The sequence below is a fragment of the Scyliorhinus torazame genome, chromosome 30 (genome assembly GCF_047496885.1).
Source record: "Scyliorhinus torazame isolate Kashiwa2021f chromosome 30, sScyTor2.1, whole genome shotgun sequence".
Lineage (NCBI taxonomy): Eukaryota > Metazoa > Chordata > Chondrichthyes > Carcharhiniformes > Scyliorhinidae > Scyliorhinus > Scyliorhinus torazame.
The window spans coordinates 26,335,625-26,350,278 of NC_092736.1; the positions used below are offsets into that span (position 1 = coordinate 26,335,625).

At 49.3% G+C, this 14,654-nt stretch overlaps 1 protein-coding gene across 9 annotated transcripts in view; it reads right to left on the reverse strand.

Moving 5' to 3' along the window:
• The window catches only part of LOC140404459 (zinc finger protein 609-like), a 244,241-nt gene that overhangs the window by 32,724 nt on the left and 196,863 nt on the right, over positions 1-14,654 (reverse strand). For 5 of the 9 annotated variants that reach the window (XM_072493028.1, XM_072493032.1, XM_072493024.1 and 2 more), the window contains exon 6: positions 3,186-3,329. The exons of 3 other annotated variants lie outside the window; for them this stretch is intronic. In XM_072493028.1, the coding sequence (XP_072349129.1) occupies positions 3,186-3,329 (144 nt within the window). The remainder of the gene's footprint in view (positions 1-3,185; positions 3,330-14,654) is intronic. One more of the 9 variants, XM_072493027.1, reaches the window with a different exon arrangement.

The window sequence follows — 14,654 nt, forward strand, 5'->3', positions numbered from 1 at the left end:
AGGGGAGTGGGACTAGGTGAGCTGTGGGGGGAATGGGACTGGGTGAGTTGTGAGGAGAATGGGACCAGGTGAGCTGTGAGGAGAGTGGGACCAGGTGAGCTGAGAGGGGAGTGGGACCAGGTGAGCTGTGAGAACAGCGGGACCAGGTGAGCTGTTAGGGGAATGGGACCAGGTGAGCTGTGAGGGACTCCGGGAGTACGTGAGCTGTGAGGATAGTGGGACCAGGTGATCTGTGAGGGGAGTGGGACCAGGTGAGCTGTGAGGGAAGTGGGGCCAGGTGAGCTGTGAGGGAAGTGGGGCCAGGTGAGCTGAGGGGAGTGGGACTAGGTGAGCTGAGAGTGGGACCAGGTGAGCTGTGAGGGGAGTGGGACCAGGTGAGCTGTGAGGGGAGTGGGGCTAGGTGAGCTGTGAGGGGAGTGGGACCTGGTGAGCTGAGAGGGGAGTGGGACTAGGTGAGCTGTGAGGTGAGTTGGACTCGGTGAGCTGTGAGGAGCGTGGGACTAGGTGAGCTGTGAGGGGAGTGGGAATAGGTGAGCTGTGAGGGGAGTGGGAATAGGTGAGCTGTGAGGGGAGTGGGACTCGGTGAGCTGTGAGGGGAGTGGGACTCGGTGAGCTGTGAGGAGAGTGGGACTAGGTGAGCTGTGAGGGGAGTGGGAATAGGTGAGCTGTGAGGGGAGTGGGAATAGGTGAGCTGTGAGGGGAGTGGGACCAGGTGAGCTGTGAGGAGAGTGGGACTAGGTGAGCTGTGAGTGGAGTAGGACCAGGTGAGCTGTGAGGGGAGTGGGACCAGGTGAGCTGTGAGGGGAGTGGGACCAGGTGAGCTGTGAGGGGAGTTGGACTCGGTGAGCTGTGAGGGGAGTGGGACTAGGTGAGCTGTGAGGAGAGTGGGAATAGGTGAGCTGTGAGGGGAGTGGGACTAGGTGAGCTGTGAGGGGAGTGGGACCAGGCGAGCTGTGAGGAGAGTGGGACTAGGTGAGCTGTGAGGAGAGAGGCACCAGGTGAGCTGTGAGGGGAGTGGGACCAGGTGAGCTGTGAGGAGAGTGGGACCAGGTGAGCTGGGAGGAGAGTGGGACTAGGTGAGCTGTGAGGGGAGTGGGACTAGGTGAGCTGTGAGGGGAGTGGGACCACGTGAGCTGTGAGGGGAGTGGGACCAGGTGAGCTGTGAGGTGAGTGCGACTAGGTGAGCTGTGAGGAGAGTGGGACCAGGTGAGCTGTGAGGAGAGTGCGACTCGGTGAGCTGTGAGGGGAGTGGGACTAGGTGAGCTGTGAGTGGAGTGGGACCAGGTGAGCTGTGACGGGAGTGGGACTAGGTGAGCTGTGACGGGAGTGGGACTCGGTGAGCTGTGAGGGGAGTGGGACCAGGTGAGCTGTGAGGGGAGTGGGACCAGGTGAGCTGTGAGGGGAGTGGGACCAGGTGAGCTGTGAGGGGAGTGGGACCAGGTGAGCTGTGAGGGGAGTGGGACCAGGTGAGCTGTGAGGGGAGTTGGACTCGGTGAGCTGTGAGGGGAGTGGGACTAGGTGAGCTGTGAGGAGAGTGGGAATAGGTGAGCTGTGAGGGGAGTGGGACTAGGTGAGCTGTGAGGGGAGTGGGACCAGGCGAGCTGTGAGGAGAGTGGGACTAGGTGAGCTGTGAGGAGAGAGGCACCAGGTGAGCTGTGAGGGGAGTGGGACCAGGTGAGCTGTGAGGAGAGTGGGACCAGGTGAGCTGGGAGGAGAGTGGGACTAGGTGAGCTGTGAGGGGAGTGGGACTAGGTGAGCTGTGAGGGGAGTGGGACCACGTGAGCTGTGAGGGGAGTGGGACCAGGTGAGCTGTGAGGTGAGTGCGACTAGGTGAGCTGTGAGGAGAGTGGGACCAGGTGCGCTGTGGGGGGAGTGGGACCAGGTGAGCTGTGAGGGGAGTGGGACTAAGTGGGTTCTGAGGGGAGTGGGACTAGGTGAGCTGTGAGGGGAGTGGGACCAGGTGAGCTGTGAGGAGAGTGCGACTCGGTGAGCTGTGAGGGGAGTGGGACTAGGTGAGCTGTGAGTGGAGTGGGACCAGGTGAGCTGTGACGGGAGTGGGACCAAGTGAGCTGTGACGGGAGTGGGACTCGGTGAGCTGTGAGGGGAGTGGGACCAGGTGAGCTGTGACGGGAGTGGGACTAGGTGAGCTGTGACGGGAGTGGGACTAGGTGAGCTGTGAGGGGAGTGGGACTAGGTGAGCTGTGAGGAGAGTGGGACTAGGTGAGCTGTGACGGGAGTGGGACTAGGTGAGCTGTGAGGGGAGTGGGACCAGGTGAGCTGTGAGGAGAGTGGGACTAGGTGAGCTGTGACGGGAGTGGGACTAGGTGAGCTGTGAGGAGAGTGGGACCAGGTGAGCTGTGACGGGAGTGGACTAGGTGAGCTGTGAGGGGAGTGGGACCAGGTGAGCTGTGAGGGGAGTGGGACTAGGTGAGCTGTGACGAGAGTTGGACTAGGTGAGCTGTGCTAGCAGCTGGCATTGACACGGCGTGCCAATTGGCCTCCTGTGCTGGAATCATTCTACTATTCCAACTAAACTGAACTTCCAGTACTGATGTAGAGAGTTTCTATTCTACATTCTCTTTAAAAGGGATTTCTCAACATAGCTTCGTTGAGGTAGAGACACTGAACAGGGTATCAGAAAATGCAAAACTAATTTGTCAAATTCCTCCTAATGGAATATATTCCATCTGTCACTGTTCTCTACTTGGTACAGTATGTGCCACATATTCAGATAAACACATGGAAAGTATTTCTGGCCCTCTGTGGAGTACTTCCACGTGTCCTGTTTTCAGCTCCCCAGTCAGTTTCGATTGTACTCTTGTATTCAATTTACCTCCCAGCAACAGTCCAATTTTACATGCACTCAATGCGAAGATTGAATTTAACTCCCGGCAGATTGTCAGTTGCTGGCCTCAAATGCAGCATTGATGCTTCTTTTGTCCAAACACTTCTACACCACGGTGAAGAGATGAATGAAGTGAAAATTCATCATGCAGAATCCCCAATGCAACCAAAATGCTGAGACACACACAGCTCTAAAGTGCCTGTTTGTAGAGAATGACACACACACACACACACACACACACACACACACACACACACACACACACACACAGGATTATAACTAACAAATACAGAATACGTCTAAGGATTTCCCGAATGGGCGACTGGGAGCGGCCTCTCACCTCTCTCCAGGAATGAATAAGCTGGCATCTTGAAAGTCCCTTTAGTGATGAAGAATTAAAGTCACTGCCATGTCTCGGCACAAGATGTAATGAATTGCAGTACTGAGTAAATGAGCTAGGATCAGGTTCTATTTCTGTAATCTGCTATAAATACAAAAACAGATAGATTACACGCCACAGGTATAGCAGGCAGGAGTCTGCAAACCGAGATCTTCTCTATACAGTACGAGTATTCTCTAGTCTTCGATGACATGTGGTTATGTGAAGGACCTTTCCTCTTAAGACCACTCTAATATCACATTCTCCGTCGGTGCTTCATACAAGGCATCCCTCCATTGTGAATCTCCGTTTACTTTTCATAACTGCTCCTCGGGCGAGGAAGGGGACGTTGAGACGCAAGCTTGTTAAAATAGTGCGTCAAGAGGGAGTTGGGCACCGCATCTGCTTATAGTAAGCAGGTTTGAGGAAGTTAGGAAAAGCCACAACGGTCCCCACAGGACAAACTTGTGAACAAAAGGCAGCCAATTGCGATCACAGTAAGCAGGGCAAGTTGGGTACTAGTGACTGTACTTCCCACCAGGAGTCTGAGATTTAAAACCCCCCTCCCCCCCAACCAAATTAGGAAAAATTGTCAGTTTAGTTTAGAGGAATTTGAAGACATACAATCACTACGTCTCTGTGCATGATGCAATGAACTGCATCCGAGGGTGGCTCAGTGATCACAGTCTCACTACTATCGGAGGGGTTGTAGGTTCAAGTACAACTGCTTGAACCCATTATTGAGGTCGCTGCTCCAGTGCAATACTGAGGGAGTGCTGTCCCGTTGGGAGTGCTGCCTTTTGGAAGAGAGGTGGAAAACAAGGTGCTGTCTGTGCTCCCAGGAAGACACAAAAGATCCCATGTTCACTATTTCAAAGACGACTGGGAGTCCTCCTCGCCGATGATATGTACTCTCAACAAACATCACTGAAACAGATTATCCAGTCACCATAGACAAGTCATAGAATTTACAGGGCAGAAGGAGGCAATTCGGCCCATCGAGTCTGCACCAGCCCTCAGAAAGAGCATTCTACTTAAGCCCACGCCTCCACCCTATCCCCGTATCCCCACGTACCTAAGGGCAATTTAGCATGGCCAATTCACCTAACCTGCACATCTTTGGACTGTGGGAGGAAACCGGAGCACCCGGAGGAAACCCACGCACACACGGGGAGAACGTGCAAACTCCACACAGAGAGTCACCTGAGACCGGAGTCAGACCTGGGTCTCTGGAGCTGTGAGGCAGCAGTGCTAACCACTGTGCCGCCGTGCCGCCTGCATTACATGGCTGTTTGAGAGACCTTGCTACTTCCTCGAATATCCTGTGGTGACAACAGTGTCGGTGACTACTCACAGGTACTTCATTGGCTGCAGAGCACTTTGGGAGAACCATTCTAGATCAAACGACAAAGGCAACATGGCCTTGGCGAAACAGTAGATCTTAATTTAAGGCCCAAGCTGAGCAACAGTGCCCGTTAAATGTACACGTTTATTCCCTCGTTCTCGTGGCACTTGTTGTCCGCTGCTCCGTACACCAGCCTCACCAGAGGAGTATTAACTTCCCTAGGCACTCACACCTCTTTTGCCTTCAAAAAACACCCATACAGGTGGGGAAGGACCAACAAAATCCATCTTGAGTGGGAGCCTCCAAATGTGCGACCACCCACTCCATGCCTGCCACCAGAAGTCCATACAAGTTTTTTCCGCACTTTTAAAGAATCGTTGCACCATAGAAAGAGGATCTTCAAGCCTATTGTGCATGTGCTGTCAACATTAATCCCCATTTCCCCAAATCCTTTTACTCTTCCCAAATACCTAACCAATTCCATTTGAATCTTCTCATTTTCAATGATCTCTTGTGGTAAATCATTCCACGACTTACTGAGCACTGTGTGTGAAAATATGCTTTAGATATTTGTTTTGGAGATTGGTTTAAACCAGTAGTGACCTTTCACCTCGAGGAATGGTTTAATACTTTTCTTAGGGAGTTATGTCTTGTGAGCTTGGAGTAGCTCTGGAACATTCCACCAGCTCAACACCCAATGGCTTTGGGTCTCAACACGCATAGCATCCCACTGTACTTCGATGGTGCATCTACATAGGAGTCTTATACCTTCCGTTATGTCCACTCAACTTGCCCTGCGTGCTTTCCAGAATAAAGGACGATGAAAAGGGAATCACAATGTGCGTCAAGAGGGAATTTCACTTCAATTTGCGGAAGAACCTTTGAGCAAGCTCTCCAAGCCCAGTCCATGATGGACTCAATGAAGTAAGACCATCCAAAATGGCAGTGATCCATGACGGAGCCTTCAGTTGACAGGAAAGCATCGACTGAAATGAGAAGTTAAATGGCTGCATGGATGTCAGGTTTCAGACCTCACAGAGGGAGATTTACATTAGAATCACAGAGTTGAACAGCACAGAAAGAGGCTCCTCGTCCCATCGCATCTGCGTCGGCCATCGCGCACCAACCTATTCTAATCCCATTTCCCAGCATTTGGTCCGTAGCCTCGTATGCTGCGGCGTTTCAATCGCTCATCTAAATGCTTCTTAAATGTTGTGAGGGTTCCCGCCTCGACCACCCTTTCAGGCAGAAAGTTCCAGATTCTGTGACTTTATGCAAGACAGAAATATCCACCCGATTACAGCGGGTTTTAACCAATTCTCCCAAGAGTACTGGAAGCTCTAGGATAAATGGCAATGGATGGCACCCTCTCCTGGAAATGTATACACACTTTATCTTCAGGTACAGGTGTCGGTGCACACTTTGGCAGGGGACATCAGCAGACTACCCGATTGTGCTACATCTTAGCTGAATTGATGCCGCAGGTAATTCCAAACTGGAGTTGAGGATGGTAATCTAGAGTCGGAAACTTCCTCTCCTCCAGTGCAGGAACATTGGGACCAATTACAGTGTCCCCACTGCCACCTAATTGACATCAGGTACATCCCCAAAGACGGATGGTCCAATTAGTGATCTTCCTGCAGTTAACTCTATTTCACACAGGCTTAGAAGTGAGTCGGGAGAAAGCTCCACGGTTCTTCTCTCTGTTAACAGCGCCAAAGGGCGAATCTGTTCCATTTTGTGTGAGACAGAAACAGAATGGTGCGATATCAGTGTTGCCTGACCTACTGCATCGGGTGGACCTGCTCAACAGAGAAGCTGTCACTGCAGAGGGGCAGAACCTCCTCATTTTGGACAAACAACCTATTTGTGATAGATACTCGAGTCTCAGTCCAGGTTTGAGCCCACCTGTGAGCGATTAGAAATATCCCTCCAAGCTATTCTGATCTTGCGGGGGAAGCAGGGGATCTGAGGAGAGGGCAACAAAACCACCCCTCCAGAAAATGGCATCGCCCATTCAGAGTCTGGCTCTATTCTTGTTGCACGTGTCAATGCTTCCGACCCTGCCTACGATGGAAAACACTCACTGAAAATAGAGCTTCCCCAAGAGATTTCAACCAACAATCCTGAACACATCAGACAAAATATTCCCCTTTCGTCCAGAAGCTTTGAGAAGACAGCTTGGGAGATGTATTAACGCCAGGGCGGCTGTTGTTCAGGAAAGGTGATCTAACCTCAATCGCATTTCTCAATTATTTATTTTATTTTTAAAATAAATTTAGAGTACCCAATTATTATTTTTTTCCCAATTAAGGGGCAATTTAGTGTGGCCAATCCACCTACCCTGCACATCTTTGGGTTGTGGGGGTGAGGCCCACAGAGAATGTGCAAACTCCACACCGACAGTGACCCGGGCCGGGATCGACCCCGGGTCCTCAGCGCCGTGAGGCAGCAGTGTTAACCACAGTGCCGCCCCTGCATTTCTCAATTAACTTGACAACCATTGTTGCACTTAAGTAAAAAAAGTCAGCTTCTCTGTCACAGGGAGTTAGAATTCTTGCCAGATCTCTTAGTCGCCGTCTGCTGCATGTCACCGTTTGCCCGCCCCCCCCCCCCCCCCCCCTCCTTTGATCCGAAACAAACATTTCAGCCAATCGACAATCCTTATTATTAGCAGGAAACAACGTTACAATCCAAATAGCTACCAAAAGGCCGTGTGCTTCCTTTCCCCAAGTTTGGCAGACAAAGCAGATGGCTTCACGAGAGCAGAAGCCAGGCTTTGCTAATGTAAATTAAAACGGGCAGGGACACATATGGCGCGACTCGCTATGAAATGCACATAAATCCTCCCCGTGGCCCATTTGATTGGTTATGACAGATCCGTGGCCATCCAAAATTGGCAAAGTCTTCTTGCAAATTCAGTCTAAGACTAGGTTTTGACATGGAGACTGTCTGAAAAGCCACTAATTCTAACATCGCCTCAAGATTATATTGTTTGGAGTTTTTCCTTCCACAAAAAATGGAAGAGCGACAAACGCAAAGCTGGTCCACACTCCGGACACAGTAGACTAGAACAGAACAGGGCAATATGCAAGTTACTTGTGGAATGACGATATTCCTAGCAGTTCAGATTAAAAACTTTGGATGAAAACTTCCCTTTGTATTCCAAAGAGCAAATATTCCCTACCCTGTTTTCCTAGTTCCCTTGCTCTCCTGGAACAGTGGCAGTCAATGACCATCTCACCTCAACACTTGATTGTCATGCATTAGCCTGGACCATGAACATCATCAGCACAGATCTGCTCAGACTGGACTCAGTCCAGTCCTCACCAGTCCAGGCATCCAGAATGAGTGATCAGTATTTTCGGGAGTCACTGGCATAAGGAAGGGGGCGGGTTGGCTGACCTTTGTCCTTTCTTTTAATAATCTTTATAATTAGTGCCATGAGTAGGCTTACATTAACACTGCAATGAAGTTACTGTGAAAATCCCCTCGTCGCCACACTCTGGCGCCTGTTCGGGTACACAGAGGGAGAATTCAGAATGTCCAATTCACCTAACAAGCACGTCTTTCGGGACTTGTGGGAGGAAACCGGAGCGCCCGGAGGAAACCCACGCAGACACGGGGAGAGCGTGCAGACTCCGCACAGACAGTGACCCAAGCCGGGAATCGAACCTGGGACCCTGGCGCTGTGAAGCAACAGTGCTAACCACTGTGCTCCAGTGCTGCTCAATATCACTCCTCCACCATGGTCACATCTCAAGTTAATTAAGCAGTTAGCAGTGACAACCGGTTTGAATTCCAAAAATGGCTCAACAGTTTAAAAATATCTATGTAAAAACGATTGCGGAAGTGCACACACCTCAACACTATTTCTGGCAACATTTTAACACTAAAATCGGTGAGATCTTGGGAACGCCCCATGTAAACCAGCACTGCTGCTGCTTCAGTTGCAGAATGGGATCATCGGGGAATTGTGTTTCTGACAGACTGTGATGCCATTAGAAAACATGACTTTGGGTACCCATTCACACTTAAATCACATACATGCGCTTTAGCCCAAGTGTTACATGGATGAATGTGCGAGAGTGCCCCTGCATATTTCAAGCCTGATTCCTAATGAAGATATATCAAGATGCTAGCTAAAGGAATAGTACAATGGCACCATTATTAATACGGGCAGAGAGGTATCACTTGGTACTTACAAATCTGTGGCATATGTTTTCCTTGGAACTTGGAGGGGGGGGGGGGGGGAATTACTATTGCAAGTATTGCAACACTGAAAATCTGGAGATGTTAAGATGTTATCTTTTCTGAAACATTATTCCGTATTAGCTTTCAATTTTGAATCCCGCTCCCAGTTGTGCAGTTCCTTTTGAGGACATTCTCGAATACTTTTTTTCTTAAATTTAAAGTACCCAATTCATTTTTTCCCCCCAATTAAGGTGCAATTTAGCGTGTTCAATCCACCTACCCTGCACATCTTTGGGTTGTGGGGGTGAGACCCACACAGACAGGAGGAGAATGTGCAAACTCCACACGGACAGTGACCCAGGGCCAGGATTGAACCCGGGTCCTCGGCGCCGTGAGGCGGCAGGGCTAACCACTGCACCACCGTGCCGCCCCCGAATAGTTTTACAATAATTTTACTCATAGATTTCAACCAGTTATGCCAAGAGTATCAGAAGCTCTGGGATTAATGGCAATGGATGGCATCCTCTCCTGTAAGTGTACATATACTTTTCTCTTCACTGCCCTCAGACCAAAAACTCATGTTGAGGTACAGGTGGCAGTCATTTTCCAAGTGCACACTTTGACACATCACCCCCCCCCGCCACAGGTCCTTCAAATATTTTCATATGCTTAATTCATTGACCCCTGACCCCTTTGCTCTCTCCCCTAATGAAGCCAGTGACGCAGGTGTTCTATATAATGAGTGATGTCCATTGGCTCAAGCTCAAAGCCACACGATGTCTGCCAACTCTGATTGATTGTGACCCAGTCCACCTCGAGGACAATGAGGTGAAGTATGTGAGTCTCAATCACTGCCAAGAGGGGGATCACCTGACTCAACAACGACCAATGACATTTTGTGGAATCTTAATGGTTTCAAGAGCTTGAGTCTTGATCGTCAATTTGGAGTCTTTAAAAGCCCTTTTTTATTTGATAAAAATAGCGTTAAAATTTCCACGCCGAGTGTCGTTCGGCCTTTTGGCCTCCACACTAATTCACGTGATCCCCAGAACCTGATAATGTACAGACCAAAATCCGAGGGGGACAAAATCAACCTCTGAAAACGTTCACTTGATTTTCAGATCTCACACAGGTTGTCTTTAGAACGGACCACCCGAATTACAAAAAGGCAGGCTACAAGTTGCCAGAAGCAGCACACCCTCATTTAAAGTTGCCGTTGCGATCCTGAAAATTACAACTTTAAGTGACCGACTTTAAGTGAATCATAGGTTCCCATAGGAATCAATGTTACAGCAGAAGTTGGGTTCCTTTAGCCTTTTCTCACCCTGAAAAGACAATGCACAAGTTGGAATATTGTACCATAGAAATGTTTGGGTACAGAAAGAGGCCCTTCCATCCATCCTGCCTGCGCCAGCCAAAAAAGGAACGAGCCGCTCATTTTAATCCCATTTTCCAGCACCTGGTACATAGCTTTGCAGGTTCCAGCACTTCAGATACAGATCCAGCCTCAACCGCCAGCTCAGGCAGTGAATGCCTGATGCCCACCACCCTTTGGGTGAGAAATATTTTCCTCAAGTTCCCTCTGCTCCTTATACCAATCACCTTAAAACGATGTCCCCCGCTAGGGCAAACAAATCTTTCCTGTCTACCCTGTCGAGACCCTTCTAAACTTTTCAAATATGAATTTACAGTACCCAATTCGGTTTTTTTTCCAATTAAGGGGCAATTTAGCGTGGCCAATCCACCTACCCTGCACATCTTTAGATTGTGGGGGTGAGACCCACGCAGACACGTGGAGAATGTGCAAACTCCACGTGGACAGTGGCCCAGGGTCGGGATTGAACCTGGGACCTCGGCGTCGGGAGGCAGCAGTGCCAACCACTACGCCACCATGCCGTCCAACCCCTCCTAATTTTGTACATCTCAATTAGGTCACCCCTTAGCCTCCTCTGTCCTAATGAAAACAATCCGAGCCGATTCAATCTCTCCTCATAGTTGCAATTTAAAACCCTGGCAATATTCTTGTCAGTTTCCTCCGCATTTTCTCCAGAGCAATGATGTCCTTCCGGTAATGTGGTGACCAGAACTGTACACAAAACCCCAGCTGTGGCCTAACCAGCGTTTTATACAGCTCCAGCATTAGATCCCTGCTTTTTCATTCAATACCTGGCCCAGTAAAGGAAAGAATCCCATATGTTTTCTTGACCATCTTGTCTACCAGTCCTGTCACCTTCAAGGACCTGTGGACATGCATTCCCAAAGTCTCTCACTTCCTCAACTCGTCTCAATATCTTCCTGTTTATTGCGTATTCCCTTACGTTGTTTGCCCTCCCTAAACACATGACCTCTCACTTTTCCGGATTAAATTCCATTTGCCACTCACTCTATGCCCAGTCAACCAAATCATTGATATCTTTCTGAAGTCAACAACTATCCTCTTCACAATCAACTTCATGGCCAATTTTTGTGTCTGCTGCAAATTTCCCAATCCTGCCTCCCACATTAAAGTCTCACTCATTAATATATACAACAAATGCGCAATCGCCCATACCGAGCCCTGTGGAACACCAGTGGAAGCAGTTTTCCATTATCAAAAATATCCATTACCTTTTGTTTCCTGTCACTGAGCCAATTTTGGATCAACTCTCCTCTACCCTGTTCCCCGGAGATCTCACTTTTCTGACCAATCAGCCATGTGGCACCTTGTCAAATGCCTTATTTAAATCTATGTAGGCACAATAATTTGCCCACCACCAAAGTCAGACTGACCGGTCTATAGTTTTCTGGTCTTTTCCCCACACCCTTGTTGAATAACATTTGCAGACCTCCAATCCTCTGAAGCCTCGCCTGTATCTAGTGAGGATTGGAAAATAATCCTCAGAGCATCTGCTATTTCCTCCCTGGCTTCCTTCGACAGCCTGCGATACAATCAATCTGGGCCTGGTAACGTATCCACCTTCAAGGATGCCAGTCCCTCTAGTACGTCCTCTCTCACTATGCTTATTTTATCTAACATTTCACACTCGTCGCCCTCCTTAGCAACATTGCACATTGTTAGCTGAAATAACTTGCAAAACAAAATACATCACTAAAGATAAAAGAAATATCCAATAAAAACAATTCTCCCTGGCAACAGTCTGTGATTACACCAGTCTGTTCACAAGCTTGGGACCATGTTTGATCCTGGGGTGACAATCCAACCTCATGTTGATGCCACCACTAAGACCGCCTACTTCCACCTCCGTAACCCTGCGCAACTTCACCCCTGCCTCGGCTCACCTGTTGCTGAAGCTCTCAGGCAAGCCTTTCATTGCCTCTAGACTCGACTATTCCAATGCATTCCTGGCTGGCCTCTCACATCCTACAAACTTGAGACTATCCCAAACTCTGCTGTGCGTGCTTTTTTATTTATTCGTTCATGGGACGCGGGGGCGTCACAGTTTGGGCCAGCATTTATTGCCCATCCCTAATTTGCCCTTGAGGCAGTTAAGAGTCACCCACATTGCTATGGGTCTGGAGTCACATACAGGTCAGACCAGATAAGGTTTCCTTCCCTAAAGGACACCAGTGAACTAGATGGGTTTTTACAATAATCGACAATGGTTTCATGGTCATCATTAGACTTTTAATTCCAGATTTTTATTGAATTCAAATTTCACCATCTGCAGTGGCGGGATTCGAACCTGGGAACTCCGGAGCATTATTCTGGGTCTCTGGTTTATTAGTCCGGTGACAATACCACAACCTCCCCAAAGTTTCTTTTCCCCATCACCCCCCTGTGCTACGTGAGTCAACCAACCTCTTAATTAAAAAATTCTCATTGTTTCCAAATCCCTCCACAGCCTTCTCCCTTCCCTATCTCTGTAATCTCCTCCAACCCTTTGAGATATCTGTAACTCCTCTAAATCAGGCCTCTATGCATCCCCAATTTTCATTAACCTAGACCCCAAGTTCTGGAATTCCTTCCCTGTACCTCCCCAACTCTCAACCTCTCCTTAAAAACCTACCTCTTTGACAAAGCTTTTTGGTTCAATGTCGCCCTTATGTGGTTTTGCGCCATGCTTTGCTTTGTAACGCTCCTGTGAAGTGCCTCAGGATGCCATGATGCTAAAGGCACTATATAAATGTAGGCTGCCGTTGTTGTCGAGTCAGAGGATTGTGGGCTCAAGTTTCACTCAATGACTTAACACTTCAGGGCGCTGTTAAGGAAACGCTGCGATGAAGGAGGAACCACCTTTCAATCAAGACATTAAAATGCGACCTCGTCTGCATGTTCAGGTGGACATTCAGGAAAGCAGTGGCAATATTTTTAAATAAACAGGGAAAGTTCTCTCGTGTCCTGGCCAACAAGCATCTCCCAGTCAATACCAACAAAAAGCAGATTAGCAGTTCATTTATCCTGTAACCTTAGTATTGGAATTTTCTGTGTGCAAATTGGTTATGCTGTGAGGATAACAGTGTATCTCAAAATGTAATTTACTGGCCATCACGCACTTTGGGCTATGCTGAGGGTAGCATTAATTAGAGATTTTTCTTTACTCATGTATCAGTTTTGTTTGCGTATTGATACTGTACTGTTTAGAACACACATCACAAATCCCTGGGCTTCAATCGAGCGCGGTATTGACAGTGCTGTCGTCAGGTTAATTTAACATGCAGCTTGTGAAGACCAGTAAGTAAAGTTTGTCAGTTATTTTAAATGTCTAGGGATTCTGCATTTGTTTTTTTGTTAAGGAATGTTTGGAAAAAACTTTGAAGAATTTGCACCAATTGCAAAGGAATCAGTTGCAATTGTCTTGGATAATATGAAACATTAGTCCATGCGCGGTCGGACGGTTCTTGATCTGGAAGCAGTAGCAACAGGAAGGAAGATACAAAAACGTTATTTGGCCAGACATAAGAGAAGGCAAAAAAGCGACTGCTAGAAAGAACAAAGAGTAGCAGCAGATTGGAGAACAGAGGAGATACATTTGGAGAGAGTGTGTGTGTGTGTGTTGGCGGCATGGACAAGTTGGGCCGAAGGGCCTGTTTCCAGGCTGTAAACTTCTATGACAACAGGACAGAAAGCTAAAGAACAGGGTTAGAGAAGAGATTGTGAATTGGATAATTTTACTGCTGTCGCGTCAGTTTTGCCATTGTCAATGAGACAGTTTAACAGGGTGCTTTAAAGTATCAGATTAAGGAGTTTCTGGAGAATCTGTGCTTTCAAGACTATTGTGAACCTAGCTAAGGAGATGCTGCAAGAGTATGCTGTTAGAGTGGCAAGTGTCTCGGGGGAATACGGTTGCGATGAACGGGACTCAAGGCCTAATCGATTGAGTAAAAAGTGAGACCGTAGGCGAGATTCTCTGTAATCGGCATGGTGTCCGCCGACAGGCGCCAAAAACGGCACAAATCAGTCCGGCATCGCGCCGCCCCAAAGGTGCGGAATCCTCCGCATCTTGAGGGGCCGAGCCCTAACCTTGAGGGGCTAGGCCCGCGGCGGACTGGTTTCCGCCCCGCCAGCTGGCGGGAAAGGCCTTTGGTGCCCCGCCAGCTGGCGCGAAACTGGCATTGCCGGGCGGCGCATGCATGGGAGCGTTAGCGGCCGCTCACGGCATCCCCGCGCATGCGCAGTGGAGGGGGTCTCTTCCACCTCCGCCATGGTGGAGACCGTGGCGAAGGCGGAAGGAAAAGAGTGCCCCCACGGCACAGGTCCGCCCGCGGATCGGTGGGCCCCGATCGCGGGCCAGGCCACCGTGGGGGCACCCCCCCGGGGCCAGATCGCCCCACGCCCCCCCCCCCCCCCGCCCAAGGACCCCAGAGCCCGCCCGCGCCGCCTTGTCCTGCCAGTAAGAGAGGTGGTTTAATCCACGCCGGCGGGACAGGCATCCTAGCAGCGGGACCTCGGC